At 52.2% G+C, this 17,699-nt stretch overlaps 1 protein-coding gene across 1 annotated transcript in view; it reads right to left on the bottom strand.

Moving 5' to 3' along the window:
• Positions 1–17,699, bottom strand: part of SRRM4 (serine/arginine repetitive matrix 4) — a 120,029-nt gene that overhangs the window by 25,443 nt on the left and 76,887 nt on the right. The window contains exons 2-6 of the mRNA XM_036354022.1: positions 10,773–10,916; positions 8,929–9,015; positions 7,288–7,359; positions 4,915–4,941; positions 3,079–3,129 (exon numbers count right to left, since the gene is read on the bottom strand). Coding sequence (XP_036209915.1) covers positions 3,079–3,129; positions 4,915–4,941; positions 7,288–7,359; positions 8,929–9,015; positions 10,773–10,916 — 381 coding nt within the window. The remainder of the gene's footprint in view (positions 1–3,078; positions 3,130–4,914; positions 4,942–7,287; positions 7,360–8,928; positions 9,016–10,772; positions 10,917–17,699) is intronic.

The following is a 17,699-nucleotide window of genomic DNA, read 5'->3' as shown; positions in this document are numbered from 1 at the left end:
CAGCCTCTCCTTTTTTTATTTTTTTTTTTATTCTGGGATTTATTTACCTTCTATAATTGAAACTTTGTAGCCTTGAGAGGAGCTCAGAGCTGGCCAGGGCAGGCGGGAGGGAAGCTTCCTGCTCGCTCCAGCTCTGTGGCCATGGCCGGCTGAAAGCAGGTATCTGGGGTTTATTTACCTTCAATAATTGAAACTTTGTTTCTTTGAGTGGAGCTCAGAGCCAGCCACGGCAGGTGGGAAGCTTGGCTTTCTCCACCACTGGAGCAACCAAGCCTCCTGCTCGCTCCAGCTCTGTGGCTGCCGGCCGCCATCTTGGTTGCGTTAATTTGCATATAGTCGCTCTGATTGACTGGTGGGTGTGGCTTAAGGCATAGTGAAGGTATGGTCAATTTGCATGTTTATCTTTTATTAGTGTAGATTCCTATTTTAAATGGGGGCTCATTTTTAAAAATGACACTGTTTGGGGCAAACAAACACACCTGCAGAGTAAATGAGGCCTCTGGGCTGCCAGCGTGTAACCTCAGGCCTGGAAATGGAGTCTAGAATATTTCCAGGAAGTCAAAAGCCTACTTTCAGGATGAGTCACATCACTGATGCCAAAAAGCACCGTCGTCACGGCCACTGTCACTAAAGTCGGTACCTTGACGGCGACTTCAGCTCCTTTTCAATGATAACAAGGACTCGGAAACAGCGGTGGCCACTGAGGGTGTGGATGGTTTGGGCGGAGCCAGGAAGACATGGAGTTAGAGAGGACTATGGGGAGGGAGCGTGATGATCTCCACCAAGAACTCAGGGATCTTGTACTGTGATAACCAGGCCACTGCCCTCGCGTCATTCCAAACTCTGACCTTGAACCCCAAGCACCTCCAGGAGTCACCCATCTAGCTCTGCAGCTTCCTTGCGTGATAGCACCCGGCCTGGCGGGCTTGAGCAGCTCCGAAATGCTCGTGTTCAGGCTCACACCTTTCCGAGGTCCTGACGTCCTGGTGACAGTGATAAGGAGGCAGGCAACCCGCACTCATACACACTGCAGGCCAGCACTGTGCTCTAGGCATTTTCCTTAAATGGACTCAACTGTTCCTCACAACAACCTATGTAGTAGCTTCCCTATTATTCTCATTTCACAGATGAGGAAACCAAGGCACAGAGAGTGTACGCACTTGCCTAACCGCAACTGAGAATAGTTCCACCTGCATCCTCACCCCCAACCCTGACACCCCCCTCCTGTAGGACGCCCCCCTCACTGCCATGCCCTCTTTCCTGCAACAGGGCTCCCACAGCTCCCTAGACTTCCTCCTGCCACTGTTGTGCTGCGACCTGTCCCTGCCTGCCTCCTGTGCCCGCTGCACCGTGCGTTTCCTGAGGCCAGAAGAGAGCTGGCTGCCCTCTGTCCTGGGCCCAGCGCAGGGCCGCCATGCCAGGCCTCACTAAGGGGGTGAGTAAAGGGCTGATCACCCCAGGGCCACTGGTGTAAAAGCAGCCCGGATAGGGGACTTGGCAGGAGTGACCATCCTCTAGTGCAGTGGTTCTCAACCTTCCCAATGCCACGACCCTTTAATACAGTTCCTCATGTTGTGGTGACCCCCAATTACATTGTTACAAATTGAACATAATTAAAGCATAGTGATTAATCACAAAAACAATGTATAATTATATATGTGTTTTCCTATGGTCTTAGGCGACCCCTCTGAAAGGGTCGTTTGACCCCCCCCCAAAGTGGTCGCGACCCACAGGTTGAGAACCGCTGCTCTAGTGGTTTCTGGGACTCATTCAGCTCTGGGCACTGGGAGGGCAGCCATTGCTGCCGGAGGTGGGCAGGCCTGGCCTCAGCGAGGATCCCGCCCCACCCTAGGGTCTGGGCTTGGCCCCTGGCTCTGGGCATCTGCACTGTAGCCCACTGAGCAAGTGGGGCCGAGGGCGCAGAGAACCACGCTGTCTGTACTTGGCATGAAAGCACACGCCATGCCCATGACCAATAGCTGCCTCTTGACTCACACAAGCCTGGTGACCAGGAAGCCCCCTGAGCTGACTTGAAGCGCTGCTGCTTCCTTCTGGAGCTTTCTCCGGGCCCCGGGGTGGTGGCTGAAATGCCCTCCTTTGCACTAACCTTGAGTGAAGTGACCTTTGGAGCTGCAAAGCTGAGCGCGCCCCCTCTGTGCCCTGCCTTTCATCCCACTGCCTTTGATCCTCGCTTTAGAAGCCTCTTGGCAGGAGATAAAATATTTGTTGGCTGGAAAACACACGCACTAACATTTGCAGGGGATGGAGTAGGTGGGTTGTAACCAAATGCGCTTTTAATTTGGCTGGGAAGTGACCTCGGCAGGAAGCGCCGGCTGATTTGAATTTCTACACCAGCTACAAACCGTGAACCCGCTGGGGTCCCAAGACGGGCAAGGGCTCACTGATACCTCTGTGCCCCGAGCTCCAGCAGCCAGGGCTCAGACTCATGTGCACCTCATGCATGTGCATGCATGTGATCATGTCCCCTTACCCCTCGTGCACACAGAGCACACGTGTGCACAGGTAAAGATCCTCCCCCGAGTGCATAATGCACACAGATATGAGCAGTGCACGCTCAGTGTGTACAATTCACATACAATGGCAGAAAGCGCACCTTTGTGCACACAGTCATGCTCACATAAGCACAGGCACACGTATTGCATTCGTATGAACACAAATACATACCACACACACGATGTACCCATATTGTGTACATTTATACACACAGTTCACACAAATGTTTGCATGATGGGAAAACCTATAGACATTTACAAACCATGTGTGCACTACACATGTACGCACTAGTTACACATAAATACAGAATACAGGCACAGGAGCGCCGAGTTCACACACAAGGGGTGTGCTGGGCACATGGGTGCACACCCTTCACTTGCCTGCACACGCACACCGACCATACAGACCACTGTGTGCGCTTACGCACTCCCAAGCCCACAGAGCGAGGGCACACTCAGTCCTGTCCTCCCCCTCCCGGCCCTCACCCTCTCCTGTCCCCTCCCTGTTCCCGGTCATTGGGCAGCTCCCCAGGCTGGGAGGCCCTTCCCGGAGATCTCCACTCACTGCTTTTTGTGCCTCTTCTCTTCCCTTCTCTTGCTCTTTGGGCTGGAGGAGCTAAAGGAGAAATGAATGGGCAGTTAATTGAAAGACACACAATCCCAGGTAAAGGTAAACATAAACAGTAGGTAAAGTGCGTCACACACTGGGGCCCCGGAGAGCCAGGCTGTCTGGCCGGCACCATGTCTCCCAGACCCAAGCAGTGGACGCAGACTCACAGGAGGGAGGTGCGGGCCGGCTTTGGCAGCTTAATGCTAATAAAAGTAACGATATTACTGCCGTTGTTGGAGGCTTTAGTACAGAGTGGACATTCTGCTAAATACTCTTTGTCAATAATCTCATTTTACCCTCCCCGCACCTATGGGTAGAGGGACAAGTTGACTAAGGACCCATTTTACAGATGTGGACACTGAGCCTCAGAGGAGCCACCATCACACAGGTGAGCGGGGACGTGGCCGCACCGGGGCCCCCGGAGCCCACGCTCTTGGCCGCCGTGCCATCTGTATCGGAGAGAGGAGAACGAATGTTCGAGGAGACACTGAAGCCTCAGCGAGCTTGGCAGATGCTGGAATGCTCTGCCCATGAACCTTCAAGCATTTGGGTTTTAGTGTCTTATTTTTCTAAGTCAGAGGCTTGGGCTATGGACAGAATGGGCAACGATCACTCGAGGCCCCGGAGGGTGAGTGCAATTTGGCCTTCAAGGCCGACGGGTTTCAAGCATCAATAAGAAGCATGACTGGCCAGGCCCTGGGACGGGAGGGCTAGCTCTGCACTGACATCGGACCTCGCCGTGGGCCGCGGATCTGTCTTCATGCTTGAGACTCAGTTGGGGGGTGTGGGGGGGCAGGGCCTCCCTGAAAGACCCAAGTTCAAGTTCCGGGCCCACGGCAGGTGCTGTGTGACATCGGCAAGTGGCCCGTCTCTCAGAGACCCTCCCTCGGCTGTGACAGTGAGCGGGGCCCAGGCTGCGGGGCCGAGTGAATGGAGGACGCCGGCACCACGTCTACTTTTCCTGAATGCACGGAAGGGCTCTGCACGCTGCCAGCCGCTCGCCATGTGGCTGCGTTACTGAGGGAGCCATGGCCGCTGTCCTGACGCTGCCGGAGGCCTGGGCTGACTGTCTGTGGACATGCCTGTCCCAGCGCCTGTCTGAGCCTCAGTTTCTTCATCTATAACATGGGACCGCACCGCACAGGCTGTGAGGAGGGTGCGGGGGTATTAAACACATACACTCCTGGGAAGGGCTTAGTGTGGGCTCCCATGTATGGGGAGCACCCTAGCTGTGCTGGTGCCCCCCAGTTTCCAGTACAGTGGGGTTGCCTCCGTCACTCAGCTGGGGTCTGGGTAGGCTGGGGGTGGGGGGCTGATGTTTCTCTCCATGCCTCACCCCAGGCCTCCGTCAGTGCTCAGATGAGGCTCTGGCAAGTGGGGGAAGCTCGCAGGGGCACCTGCCGGTGGGTCGGGAGCAGCCCGCTTGCCTGATGGAAGCTGGAAGCTGACTCGGAACTTTCCGGGAGACAGGCCAGGCCGTTACTTGGGAGGAAACCGACACAGGAAGAGGAAGAGGGTGAGCCCAAGAGCACAGGGGACACTGAGCCCAGAGGCTCTAGGCCAGGGGTGGGCAAACTTTCTGACTCGAGGGCCACAATGGGTTCTTAAACTGGACCGGAGGGCCGGAACAAAAGCATGGATGGAGTGTTTGTGTGAACTAATATAAATTCAAAGTAAACATCATTACATAAAAGGGTACGGTCTTTGGCCCACGGGCCGTAGTTTGCCCACGGCTGCTCTAGGCAAAGAAGGCAGAGGCTGAGTGAGCAGCCAGGGGGACACGGTTCTTACCTGTGCCTTCGCTTCTTGGAGAACGACCTGGTGGAAGGGAAAAGGAAGAGAGAGAGGGAGGGAAGGAGAGAAAGGAGGAAGGAAGACACAGGGAGGAAGGATGAAGGGAAGGAGGAAGAAAGACACAGAGGGAGGAGGGGGGGAGGGGAGGAGGAAAGAAGACACAGAGGGAGGAAGGGGATGGGGGAGGAGGGAAGAAGGGGAGGGGGGATGAAGGGGGGGAGGAAGGAAGACACAGAGGGAGGAGGGGAGGAGGGAGGGAGGGAAGAGAATAAAGAGAGGTGAGGTTGAGGTCTTTCCCTGGATGAATGTATCAGTGAGCTTGCGGTCATGTGACACTGGGGTCGGGACGCCTAGGGAAGCCTCCTCGTCTCTTAGATTCTGAAGGGTGTGAAGACCACATGGGAGGCACTGTCTGCAGTTTGAATTCCCAGGTCAAAACCTACCAGCGCTCAGCCCTCACCCAAATCGTCAGTGAGCCCCCCATGATGAGGTTGGGCGCGTCTGATAAGGGTGATGTAAGGGAGTCCTCTGCCCCTCCCCACCCCCAGCCTCGCTTTCCTCTGTCTCTCCCCAGCTGTGGACGCGTCACTGTCATTATCGTCCTCATCACTGTCACCCACATGGACAACCAGGTTCCACATGTGGGGCGCACTGTGGGCCAGGCTCTGTGCTCAGCATATCACACACCCCCATCCTCTCTCCCCCAAACCCTGGGAGATCCTGTTAACCACCATTTCACAAGGACGCTGAAGCTCAGAGAAGTCAGTTCAGTTGCCCAGGTCACACAGCTTTCACCGAGTAACTCCTGTTCATTCCTGGAGGGCCTCTCTGGTGGCCTCTCTTCCTTGTCGTGTGTTCCGATCCCCGGGCTGCCTGGGTTCCTGCCCCCGGCCCCACCAGCTCCGGGTCCAGACCTGCACACAAGTAACTACCCAGTCCCCCAACTAAACGTGAGCGACTTGAGGGCAGGGGCTGGGCTTTGGTGACTGTCCTGTTCCTGGGGGCCCAGAATCCTCATTCACGACACATGATAGGCATTCAATACACAGATGTACAAAGTAGAATTTTTAAAAAACTTGAAGCCTTGCCCTAACCCAGTGGTTGGCAAACTGCAGCTTGCGAGCCACATGCAGCTCTTTGGCCCCTTGAGTGTGGCTCTTCCACAAAATATCATATCCGGGCGCGCACGTACAGTGTGATTGAAACTTCGTGGCCCATGAGCAGAAGTTGGTATTTTGTGGAAGAGCCACACTCAAGGGGTCAAAGAGCTGCATGTGGCTCGCGAGCCGCAGTTTGCCGACCACTGCCCTAACCGGTTTGGCTCAGTGGATAGAGCATCGGCCTGCAGACTGAAGGGTCCCAGGTTCGAACCCGGTCAAGGGCATGTACCTTGGTTGCGGGCACATCCCCAGTAGGGGGTGTGCAGGAGGCAGCTGATCGATGTTTCTAACTTTCTATCCCTCTCCCTTCCTCTCTGTAAAAAATCAATAAAATATATTTTAAAAAAACACAAAAAAACTTGAAGTCTTTTTAATGGAGCAGAGACAAAAAAATCCCAATGCATCCTCTGCTCCTAGCTCCTGTCTCCAAATAGTCAGCCACCATTAAGCAGACGCTGAGGATGAGGGGGCGCTGGGCCAGCATGGGTGGTGCTGCTTGGAGGGAAGGGTCCAGGAGCATCAGCACCAGGGTGTCCTCCTCTCCCCGTGACAAATGCTGGCCTGGCCCCTAAACACAGCCTTGCGTCCTCCAGGGAGCATCTGCCCACTCTCCCGCCCGCCCCATTAACCACAGGTGTGAGGGTGGTGCGTGTGGACTGGGACCTTTTGGAACGTGTGTCCAGTTCAGATGCCCCTTAACTGCCCACAAGGGGGGCAATCCCAGAGCTTGTTGCACGATTCCGCCTGTGGGCCACGGTCACCCACCGAGAGGCCTTTCCTGGGGAATCTGACGGAGAGCCCGTGTCTCCCCGTGGCCGGGCCTGCGATGTGGATTGACAGCAGCAGGGCCACCGTGGCTCCCACGCGGAGCAGGAACCGCCTGTCCTGCTTGGGTTCCATCAGCCTCCGCTCCCCGGTGCTAGACCCTCATGGAGGCCTGGCTGTCCCTGGGACACCCCTGCCTCCCTATCGCCCCGTCCTCTCTGGCCCAAGTGGCTTTAGTGGGCCTCTGGTCCTCGTAACCAGGGTCTCAGGTTGTGCAAGATACAAAAACAAAAGCAATTCCTAGATAAACATTTCATGTGAGTGAAATGCTCCCAAATGCCCTTTCAGTGCCCCCAACTCTCTGCCCCTCCCCCCCCCGCGTGTCCCTGACCCCCCCACCTCCCCACCCAGAGCACCCCTGCTCGCAGAGGAGGAAGGTCAATACCTGCATCGCTTATGCTTCTTGGAATTTTTCTTCTTCTTTTTCTTGACAGGCGACGGGCTATAGGACGGGGACCTGTGGGAGGGGGAGACCTTGTCACAGGGAGGTTCTTAAAGGCCGGGGATGGTTTCAAAAAGACCCCTTTCCAGCTCCAATGCCAGTCTCAGCTCTTTCCGTGACACACACACCAAGGTATTTGTTTGAAACGTCAGGCTGAGGTTCAGGTGACCCGAGTTCCAATCCCAACCTTACTACCAACTCATGAGGTCACCTTGGGTAGGTCACTGCTCTGACTTCCCCCGACAAAGCACCCAGGCTGGGAAAGATTCGGAGTTTCACATTCCGTGGAGGAGCAGCCGGGGTCAGGCAGGAGGGAGCGGTGGGGACTGTGGCCAACCAGACAGCACCTGGCTGAAGGCGGCTTCTGAGATCAGCCGAGGGGCCCGTGTGGGAATGCAGCCCGGCTGCCAAAAACCCTCCTTTTTCAATAGAAGTCACCAGAAACACATCTTTTTATATGAAATCTGGCTTTTAAGTGTTGGCCACCAATTAAAAAGACAAGATCAAAACCAAACCAAAACAAACCAAAACAAAACACCCCCCACAAAAAGCCACTTTGCAGGGCAAACAAACATGCCTGCCTGGGGAGGCAGGGCCGAGAGTCAGTGCCGGCCCCAAACACGAGCCCCGGGCACGTGCTGAATGAGAGTTAGTGAAGCCTGACGCCTGTGCTTTCCTTCTCTGAAGTGTTCTCACGCCCTCCGCTAAGATGCAGAGGCAGAAGCCATTTGCCCCAATTCCACCGCTCCCCCAAAGTCTGGAAGTCAGGGTCTCACCCACATTCCCCTTTGGGCTCCCTCAGAAGGAGGCTAAAGGAGTGTCCTGGACCTGTCACTCAGACACTCCTCTCTGCTGCCCCCTGCAGGCTTCTTCGAATACTGCCTCCCAGGTTTGGTGTGTTTTTCAACTCCCCCTTCTAAGGCTTCTGCCCACCATGGTGGGACTAATGAGTGGCAGCTTAGAAGAATATCTGGGAATCTTTTTAAATACAAAAGAATTAAAGGAAATGGTACACAGAAAAAATCACAGGCTGCAAAAGGATCAATAGCTGGCACAAGTATAAAACCCGTGATCCTCGGCTTTAACCTGCCCGTGGGTGTGGCAGAGCCCAGTGAGGAGCCTAGAGTCATGCCCCGGGGCTTTGCCACCCCTCTCGGTGCCTTTCTTTTCTCATCTCTAAAATGGGGACAATAGTGCTTGCCGGTGGATCGAGGTCACGGGTAAAGGAGGGTGCAGAGGACACAGCTTAGTGCAGCCTTGCACAGAGACAGTTCTCAAAGAAACAAAAACAAAACACAAATCAACATTCATGGTCACGGCGATGCTTCCGACTAACTGGTCGCTTACTGTGTGTCAGACACTTGACAGCTCCTTCCACATCTGTTTGGTTCATCTAATTCACACAAAAATCCCAAGAGGTAGGCATTACCCTCATTTTACAGAAGTGGAAACAGAGAGGTGAAGTGGCTTCTCCAAGGTCACACAGCTGATTAAGAGGCAGAGAGGGGAACTCAACCCCAGGGGTGACTGGCTCCGAAGCCCCCTTGACCCCCGCTCTGTCCTGTCCCCTTCCCTAGGCCTCACCTCCTTCTCCTCTTCCGGGCAGACTTCTTCTTCTTCTTCTTCCCCCTGGAGGACGGTGGTGGCGTCCGATCTTTGTTGCGGGAGGCGCTATAGGGAGCACAGAGTCTGGCGTTAGAGGACTCAGGGTTCCTGAGCCCCCCTCAGGGCTGTTGCTAAGGGAAGAGGGACCCAGCTCCTTTGAGGGTGAAGGCCCAGAGTGGGTCCCTAATTAAAGCCTCACGGCTGGATCGGTCACACTTCAGACTAAGTGCCTCAAATAAGGAGCTAATGCCGACCTAATGAGACAGACGCTGTACGTTACCCAAACACCAACTGATTATTTAAAACAAAATTATAGCAGTTAACTGCTCCTTAATAGATTTACTATCAAATTTGCAAATGGTTCACCTTGGTAAATAAATCGTTTAAATAATGAATCAGCAGTCTGGCCCCTTCCCTCCCCAATACATCTTGTCTGTGTAGGGCCTGCTGGAAATGCAATAGAAGGCATATATGTTAAGTGGCAGCTGATTATTAAAGGTATATTTGCCGAGCTCTAATGTAACGAGATACAAATCTTATATGGCCTCGCAGAACCTCAAAACTCTCTGCTTTTCAGGAATAATTATTTCCCATTCAATTAAATTCAAATGCTCAGGCTGCAGTTAAATGAAGGCGAGTTATCTCCTATTATAATCGGGGCAGGCTCCAGGGATATTTTTAAAACACTATCCCATGGCAAAAGGAGGTGGTTGGGGACGAAAAACCATTTAGAAATTGAAACATGCCAACCCAGCTGGACCACAGTGGGAAAATGACATATTAATAAGAATATTATTGTCTTTATTAGCCATAACGCAACGACCATTCATTCACTTATTACATACATGCCAAGCATTTTAAATGCTTGGCTGCTCGCGGACGCGGTGAGAGTGGGCTGATTTTACTGCCTCCTTTTACGGGCTCCTGCCCTGCGGGCTTCCCACAGAACCCGCCGGCTCTGGACTCTGTGTCTGCGGCCATGCTTTTGGAAATGGCCCAGCTCTTTCCAGAACATCATAAAATGCTGCCATACTGAATTCCGCTCCAAGAATCTGGTCATTTTGGTGAGTGGGAAAAACATGATCAGGTGGTTACGACATACACCAAGGTCTCCGCATTGCCAGGATAGAAATCTAGAGCTGTAGCTAGAATATTGGCAAGAGAGTCGGCTTCAGCAGGTGAAACATAAATATCAAGGGGATGACGACTCAGCTACTGAACTACACTGACAGGTGAGGAAACTCGGGGGACACTGCCTGCTCCCGGAAGCAGACGGGCTGCCAGGCAACTGGGCAGGTCGCTTCCAAATCTTTCCTTCAGCGAGTGCTGACGCAGAGGAAGAGCCTGACAGACATGTGGTGAGTGGGCAAACGAGGGTGAATGGTGCAGTAATGTAGCCACGTGTAAACCGTCCGGTTTCATATACACACTCCCCAATGTAACGGTGGCCAGGGATTTGAGAGAAAAGAGAATGCAAGTGTTTGAGGGAGGGACACTTAACGGGGGGAAACACCTTTCCTTAAGTGTGCTGTGTGAAACAAAGATCTCATTGTTTCAGTCAATAACTCTCACTTCTCTCTGGAACCCCAGAGTCCCAGGGGACCCAGGTTTGGGAACCACTGTCCTAGACTCAGATTTAAGTGAAGGGGTAAAACCAAGAAAGCCATGGCCACTGGACAGACGTGAGGCTTGCTGATCCCCGAGGTGAGGGTCGGAAAGAGGAGCTTGCAAAGCGAGAGGGGAGGAGTGGCCAGAGAGAGGCTCCTTTCTGCCTCCTTGACATGAACGTTCTCTCTGGACTGGAGGAGTGGGTAGCGCCTCACCTGCGTGCCCTCGCAGGACTGCGCTCCCGGCAGGCCTTGTCTCTCTCCCAGCTGGTGCCCGAGGCCTCCGTGGCCAGATGCTGGCTCAGCTTTGCAGAGGGCCCATCCTGACCTGGAACCATGGGGCTGCTCTGGGGTTCGGTCCTACAGGAACAGAAATAGGAAGCAAACGTGTAAGACTATGACAGAGACTCGCGATGCTCGTCAAACCTTCCTAGATGCCCTAACGTAGCCCAGCTTCCCTTGCGGTTAGTCTGGGGCCATGAGGTTATCTTTGACCAATGGTCTCTGAGTGGGAATGACATATGTCATTTCCAGTTTGACGCAGTAAGATCTTACTGTGTTCCTCTGTCACAGCAACTCTGATGGAGCAGAGATGCCTAACCACCTCAGACTTTGCATGGCAGAAACCAACCTTAGTTAGGCGAAGCCACTGAGGCTGAGTTTGTTTGTTTCTGCAGCACAGCTAACCCTATCCTGACTAAAGCACGGCGAGAGGCTGGAAACCAGCATTTCACTTCCTTCCTTATGACATAATTTGAGGCCAAAGCATGATGTCACTAGTTCCAACTCCTCTTTGCCATTTCAATTCCATTTTTTTCTGCCTTATATGTATATGGAACAGAGATAACTGAATTTAAATACCACCTTCACCATTTAGTGGCTAGAGGGCTGGCTACTCAACCTGAGTCGCAGTTTTCTAAGTTATAAAATAGGAAATAATGTCAGCCCATATGCTGTTGAGTTGTGGTGAAGATAAAGTAAGTAAACAGGAAGACTGAAAAAGTGTCTATTTCTTTTCCCTTTACTTCCCTGGGAACCAAACCTCCCATCTGGTGACTGTAGCAGGCCTCAGACCACCCACTTGAGGAAGGCCTGAAGTTCCCTCTTCTGCCTCTAAGATGAGCTCCAAACAACACAGGACAATTCCCTGAGTTCCCCCTCCTTCTTTGAGTCCCAGGGAGGGAAAAGAAGTTGCCTAATTACCCAGTCTTTGAAGACACTGTCACTCAAGTCTGCTGGCTCCTAAGCGGAAGGAGTCAGCAGTCCAGAGTCACAGGTGGATCCGCCACCGCCCTCCCCACCCCCTTCGCCCTGCCCTGCCAGCAAGCGCCCTGCCCTGCCCGAAGACTCCAGGGCCAGCATCGATCAGCAGCGTCGGCATTCCTCGTGCACCCCACTGCTGCAGCCAGTGCATCAAGACTGGTTTTATGCCTCGGGATGAAGGCATCTGATAAGCCCCCTGCTCCTCCGGCTGCCAGGAGAGCAGGCCAAGCCCAGTCAATATTGAAGGAAGGACAGCAAACGCATTCATCTCTGTCAGTTGCTTACGGTGCATCTTTAGGAGCAGAGCGGGGAGATGCTGCAAGCCCAGGAGAAATGAACATTCTAGTCAGGGCTTCCCAGCCCCCTCACGGCCGGCCCCCACGCTTCCAGAGCTCCCTCCGTCCTGCTCAGCTTCAGTTTGCCCTACACCTCCCCGCCCCTCCTCCTACGCTGAGGGTCCCATTTCCATGCCTTTGCCCAGGCCAGGCTGTCCATGTGGAATGCTGTCCTGGCTCTTCTCAGACAACTCAAGATTTGCCATTTCTGCCCAGCCCCCAGCAAGGCATGCCTCCCTGATACTTGTCCTGGCCTAGGCTAACTGCACTCATGAATGCCAATGCCACGGGTGCTGGCAATGTGCCCAGGCCAGCTCAAAGTGCGGGGCTGCAGCTAACACGACAGATGTCCTCTGTGATCATGGAGTCTACATTCTAGATGGGGGAGCAGGTAATAAACGCATAGTGAGCAATAATAAGGCTTATTGGGGCATAATAAATTATGGAGAAAATAAATCAGAGTAATGGGACTCGGGAGTGGGAGGGGGTGACTGCTGTTTTGTGCAGAGTCATCGGGGAAGACCTTTCTGAGGAAGTAACAGAGGGTGGAGACTTGAAGGACTAGGGACTAACCTAGAGTGTGATGGCTTTGCAATGTGCTCACAGATTCGTTGGCACTCCTGCCATCAAAAGATGGAGCCTAATTTCCTTTCTCTGAATACTGGATGGGCTGGTGACTCACTTTTAATGACTACAATACATGATGGAAAACAATCAATCAGTAGGAGTGACAATGTGTGACTTCCAAGTCTAGGTAAAAAGGCAGCTTCTGCCACACTCTCTTGAACTGACCACTTCCAGGGAGGCTGGCCGCACGGAGAGGCCCGAGGTGAAGGAGAGCCACGGCCTCCTGCCGACAGCTAGCACCAACCGGCCCCGGGAGTGGCCACCATGAACCTGGACCCAGTCCCAGTCCAGCCTTCAGGTAAGACTGCAGCCCTGGTTGGCATCTGACCACAATCACATGAGGGATGGTGAGCCAGGCATGCAGCCAAATTCCTGACTCACAGAAACCGAGACATAATAACTGTTTATTGTTTCAAGCCACAAAGATTTGGGGTAATTTGGTGCCCAGTAACTTCTACACAGGCCTCTGCAGGAAGCAGGACATGAGCTCCTGGCAGAAGGAACAGCAAGTTCCTTGGCAAACACAAGGGACAGCAAGCAAGGGCCAGAGTTATCGGAGGGAAGACCAGAGACCAGGTCTTGCCGGTCCTAGAAGAACTCTGGGTCCTCTGTGACCGGCATGAGGAGCCTCTGGACAGAAGAGGGGTACGGTCCGGTTTGCCTTCTGGAAGGACCCCTCCAATGGCTGCAGACACAGATGGAACAGAGGGAAGGACAGCGAAGAGGAGACTGCAGCAACAGTCCAGGCTCAGGTCAGAGGGCAGCAGAAGTGGGGGGATGTGGTGAGATGCTGACATACTGTGAAGGCAGAACTCGCGTCCTTTGCTGCTGGTTAGATTGGGGTGCAAGAGACTAAGAGAAGGGGAGGGGTCAGGGAGCACTCCAAGGTTTAAGGCCTGAGCAGCTGGCCAGACGGAATCACCACCGATGAGGTGGACATGGTGACGTAGGGAGTAGACGCCTGGGGAGGTCTAACCCCTTTCCCAGGACATGCTAATCCATGGGTACCCTCACTGCAGCTCCTAACCATGTGCTATTACCATGTCACTGTCTTCTCTCTCACTGAACAATGAGCTTCCTGAGACTAGAGTCATGTCTTCCTGCCCAAGCCTGCTGCTTAGCAAACACTCAGCAACATATGTTCAAGGAATAAATTAAAGAGCACATGCATGGCTGCAGAGAGCATGTGCTTCGAAAAGCTAGAAAGGGCCTTGGAGATGCTTCGAGCGAATCCCCTTGTGTTACAGTTGGTGGAAATAAACCAGCCCGTGCCTCAGTCTACTCAACAGGCCCCATCCGTGCCTTTTCTGTTCTACCCGCTATGTCTCTCAGAAAAGCGACTCATGAGCTTAGTGATGCGTGGGGATGGCCCAGCAGAGCATGAGTTGGACGCACAGGAGAATGGCATTTCGGACGCTCTGGGGCACTATAGGAAGACCAGACACAAATCTGTACCAGGGGCGGCCCTGCCACAGGCAAACACTGAGAGCTGATGCGAGGAACTGGGCGGGGAATAAATGCATGGCGAGTAGCCCGGGCTGGTGGAAGGGCTTGGTGACTTTGCTCATGGAGGGAGCAGGTACTTTGCAGGAGGGGGGTGGTGGGTGCTACTGCCGGGCACTGGGCATAGGCTCAGGTTGAAGACGATGCCTCATCCATCGCTGCCTTCAGCAGGGCTCAGAATCCAGGATGGGGACTTCTGGTGATGCTTTCATGAGACAGGTGTAGTGGGCTGGCTACAACTTAAAAGTGCCCTCCCTTCACAGCCCTGCCCACTTCCCTTCCCTGCTTCCAAATCTGCATCCTTGCAGGTTTTTAAAATATTTATATATTTTTATTGATTTCAGAGAGAGGAAAGGAGAGGGATAGAGGGATAGAAACATCAATGATGAGAGAGAAGCATTGATCGGCTGCCTCCTGCACGCCCCCCACTGGGGATCAAGCCTGACCCGGAATCAAACTGTGACCTTCTGGTTTGTGGGTCGATGCTCAACCACTGAGCCACGCCGGCCAGGCTTTGCAGGCTTTTAAGAAAACTGTGTTCCATCTTTGCTGAGAAGGACCCATTTTACCACACAGCCCTTCGATGCTGCATTAAAAAAAAAACAAAACCTAAAAGAAGACAAGCTCTTCAGGGGAGGCTGGTACAGTGAAGTCAAAGGCCAGCGGCTGCTCCACCTTACGGAGGGAGGGAGGAAGGGAGGGAGGGAAGGGGGCCTGAGTGCCGATTCCACCAGGCCTCCAGCTCCCTTCCTGCTAATCAGGGACCTGGAGCTTAGTTGCTGCTCTTCCGTAGTCATGGCAACCAGCAGATTTACAGCCTCTGATAAGAGCCAGGGCTGAAAGTCCTGCTGAACTCTCCAAGAGGCCTGATGCCCCAGCCACTTCCCTGGTTCCCTCTCCCAACAGAGTGCTGCGGGCCCCAGGCTGGTGCAGGTCCCGGTGCCCAGCACCAAGCGAGTTAAACGTTCAGAGATGGACAACGTTGCAGGGGAGCGGGAAGGGCCCCAGCCTCGGCCCACCTGGAATGGAAGGGGAAACTGAGACCCCAAGAGGCAAAGGGACTTGCCCAAGGCCACACCAGAATGACTCCTGTTAGACCAGCAGCTGGAGCCGTGGCCTTTTGACCCCCAGTCAAGTGCTCTTTTCATGTCACTTGGTCACAGCAGCAGCTGGCATGTGTCAAGCACCTGCTCCAGGCTGGACCCTGGGGTGAGCATTCCCATGTATCATTTCATTGAAGTTTCCAAAGACATCCAGGAGTACATGGTCATCCCCACTACACAGATGGAAAAACTGAGAGCCGGAAGAGCAAGTGGCTAGAACACCCTGCCCTGTGTGTTTACTAGGTGTACCGGTTACTCGGATTTTTTTCAGTAGATGGAGTTACATGTATGTTGATATCTATGTGATTTGATGTGCATGCTATTTTGTTGTATTGACAGCAAGCTTCAAAACTTCATATGTCAAATTTGCTGAAGGTGTTAACATCATAGTTATTTTTACACTTAAAAATGTCGAATTTCATGCCAAAAAAAGAGTATTTGCGGGAAGTTATAATTCATTATTTTGAAGAAAAGTGCTGCTGAATACTTCGGGAAGCTTATATGAACATGCTCCATCTCAAGATCCTTGTGAACGCTGGTTTAAACGCTTTAAAAGTGATAATTTCGATGTGAAAGACAAAGAACATCCAGGTCAACCGAAAAAGTTTGAAGACCAACAATGACAAGCATTATTGGATGAAGATGTGTGTCAAACTCAAAAACAACTTGCAGAAAGATGAAACGTTGCTCAGCAAACAATTTCTGATCATTTACAAGCAATGGGAAAGATTTTAAAGGAAAGAAAATGGGTGCCACATCAACTGAACGAAAGACAAATGGAAAACCGAAAAGTCATCAGTAAAATGTTGCTTCAACGGCATGAAAGTAAGTCTTTTTTGCATCGAGTTGTGACTGGCGATGAAAAGTAGATTTATTTTGAGAATCCCAAATGCATAAAATCATGGGTTGATCCAGGTCAACCTTCAACATCGACTGCAAGGCCAAATCGCTTCGGAAAGAAGACAATGCTCTGCGTTTGGTGGGATCAGGAAGGTGTGATGTATTATGAGCTTCCAAAACCAGGTGAAACAATTAATATTGATCACTACCAACAACAAAAAATCAATTTGAACCATGCTTTGGTTGTGAAATGACCAGAATGTTCCAGAAGACACGGCAAAGTAATTTTGCTTCATGATGACGCACCATCACACACTTCAAAACCAGTTACAGACATGTTAAAAGATCTTGTCTGGGAAGTATTAACCCACCCGCCATATTCACCAGACCTTGCTCCTTCAGATGACCACTTGTTCTGGTTGATGGCACACGCAGTTTCTGAGCAGCACTTCAAAACGTACGAAGAAGTGGAAAATTGGGTCTCTGAATGGTTTGCCTCAAAACAAGATAAGTTCTATTGGGACGGTATCCACAAATTACCTGAAAGATGGGGAAATGTGTAGCTAGCAATGCATATTACTTTGAATAAAGCACTCTTGATGTTTCTCTTGAAATTATTGTGTTTTCTTTGATTACAAAATCTGCTATTATTAACTGGTACACCTAGTATAAGAATCAACTGAGGATAAAAGAGAACAATCTACAAAACAGTTTGAAAAGGTAAGGAAATAATGAGTGGGGTATAATTACCCTGAAAGACAGGGACTTGTCTTGTATATTTGGAGAAGAGGCTATAACTCAAGGTTTGGCCTGAATCTTCCATTCCACACACAGGAATGAATGGCACTTGGTCATCAGGTTTGGAACATTCCCTGACCTTAGGCAGGGGTCCTCAGACTACGGCCCGCGGGCCACATGCAAATACAAATATTGTATTTGTTCCCGTTTTGTTTTTTTTACTTCAAAATAAGATATGTGCAGTGTGCATAGGAATTTGTTCATAGTTTTTTTTTTTAAACTATAGTCCGGCCCTCCAACGGTCTGAGGGACAGTGAACTGGCCCCCTGTTTAAAAAGTATGAGGACCCCTGCCTTAGTGCCTCCATCGCATGAATAGCTTCTCTTAGGGGTGCAGGATTTGCTAATCCAGTGTCTCCCTTGATGCTGGCAACCCTCTGTAAAGTTCTCAGTTTGACCAACTTATCCCCATTACACAGATGAATACACTGAGGCCTGGGACGCAAAGGGATTTGCTTCCCATACAAGGCTCATGCCTTGGGTTCTTGGTCCGCACGTGCATCCATGGCTGTAACCCACCCTTGTCCCCGCACCTGGCCAGACACCGACATTCTGCCTATTTCGGGAGAGCATAACAGCCCAGACCCTTAGCTCATGAGTCCACCAGAAAGCCCAAGGCTTCTCCTGGGCCGGCCCAGCCCACAGACGAGATGGATTTATGGCTAATTTGTGCCT

The sequence above is a fragment of the Myotis myotis genome, unplaced genomic scaffold (assembly GCF_014108235.1).
Source record: "Myotis myotis isolate mMyoMyo1 unplaced genomic scaffold, mMyoMyo1.p scaffold_m19_p_20, whole genome shotgun sequence".
NCBI classification, from domain to species: domain Eukaryota; kingdom Metazoa; phylum Chordata; class Mammalia; order Chiroptera; family Vespertilionidae; genus Myotis; species Myotis myotis.
This window is presented reverse-complemented; position numbering and strand designations above follow the sequence as displayed.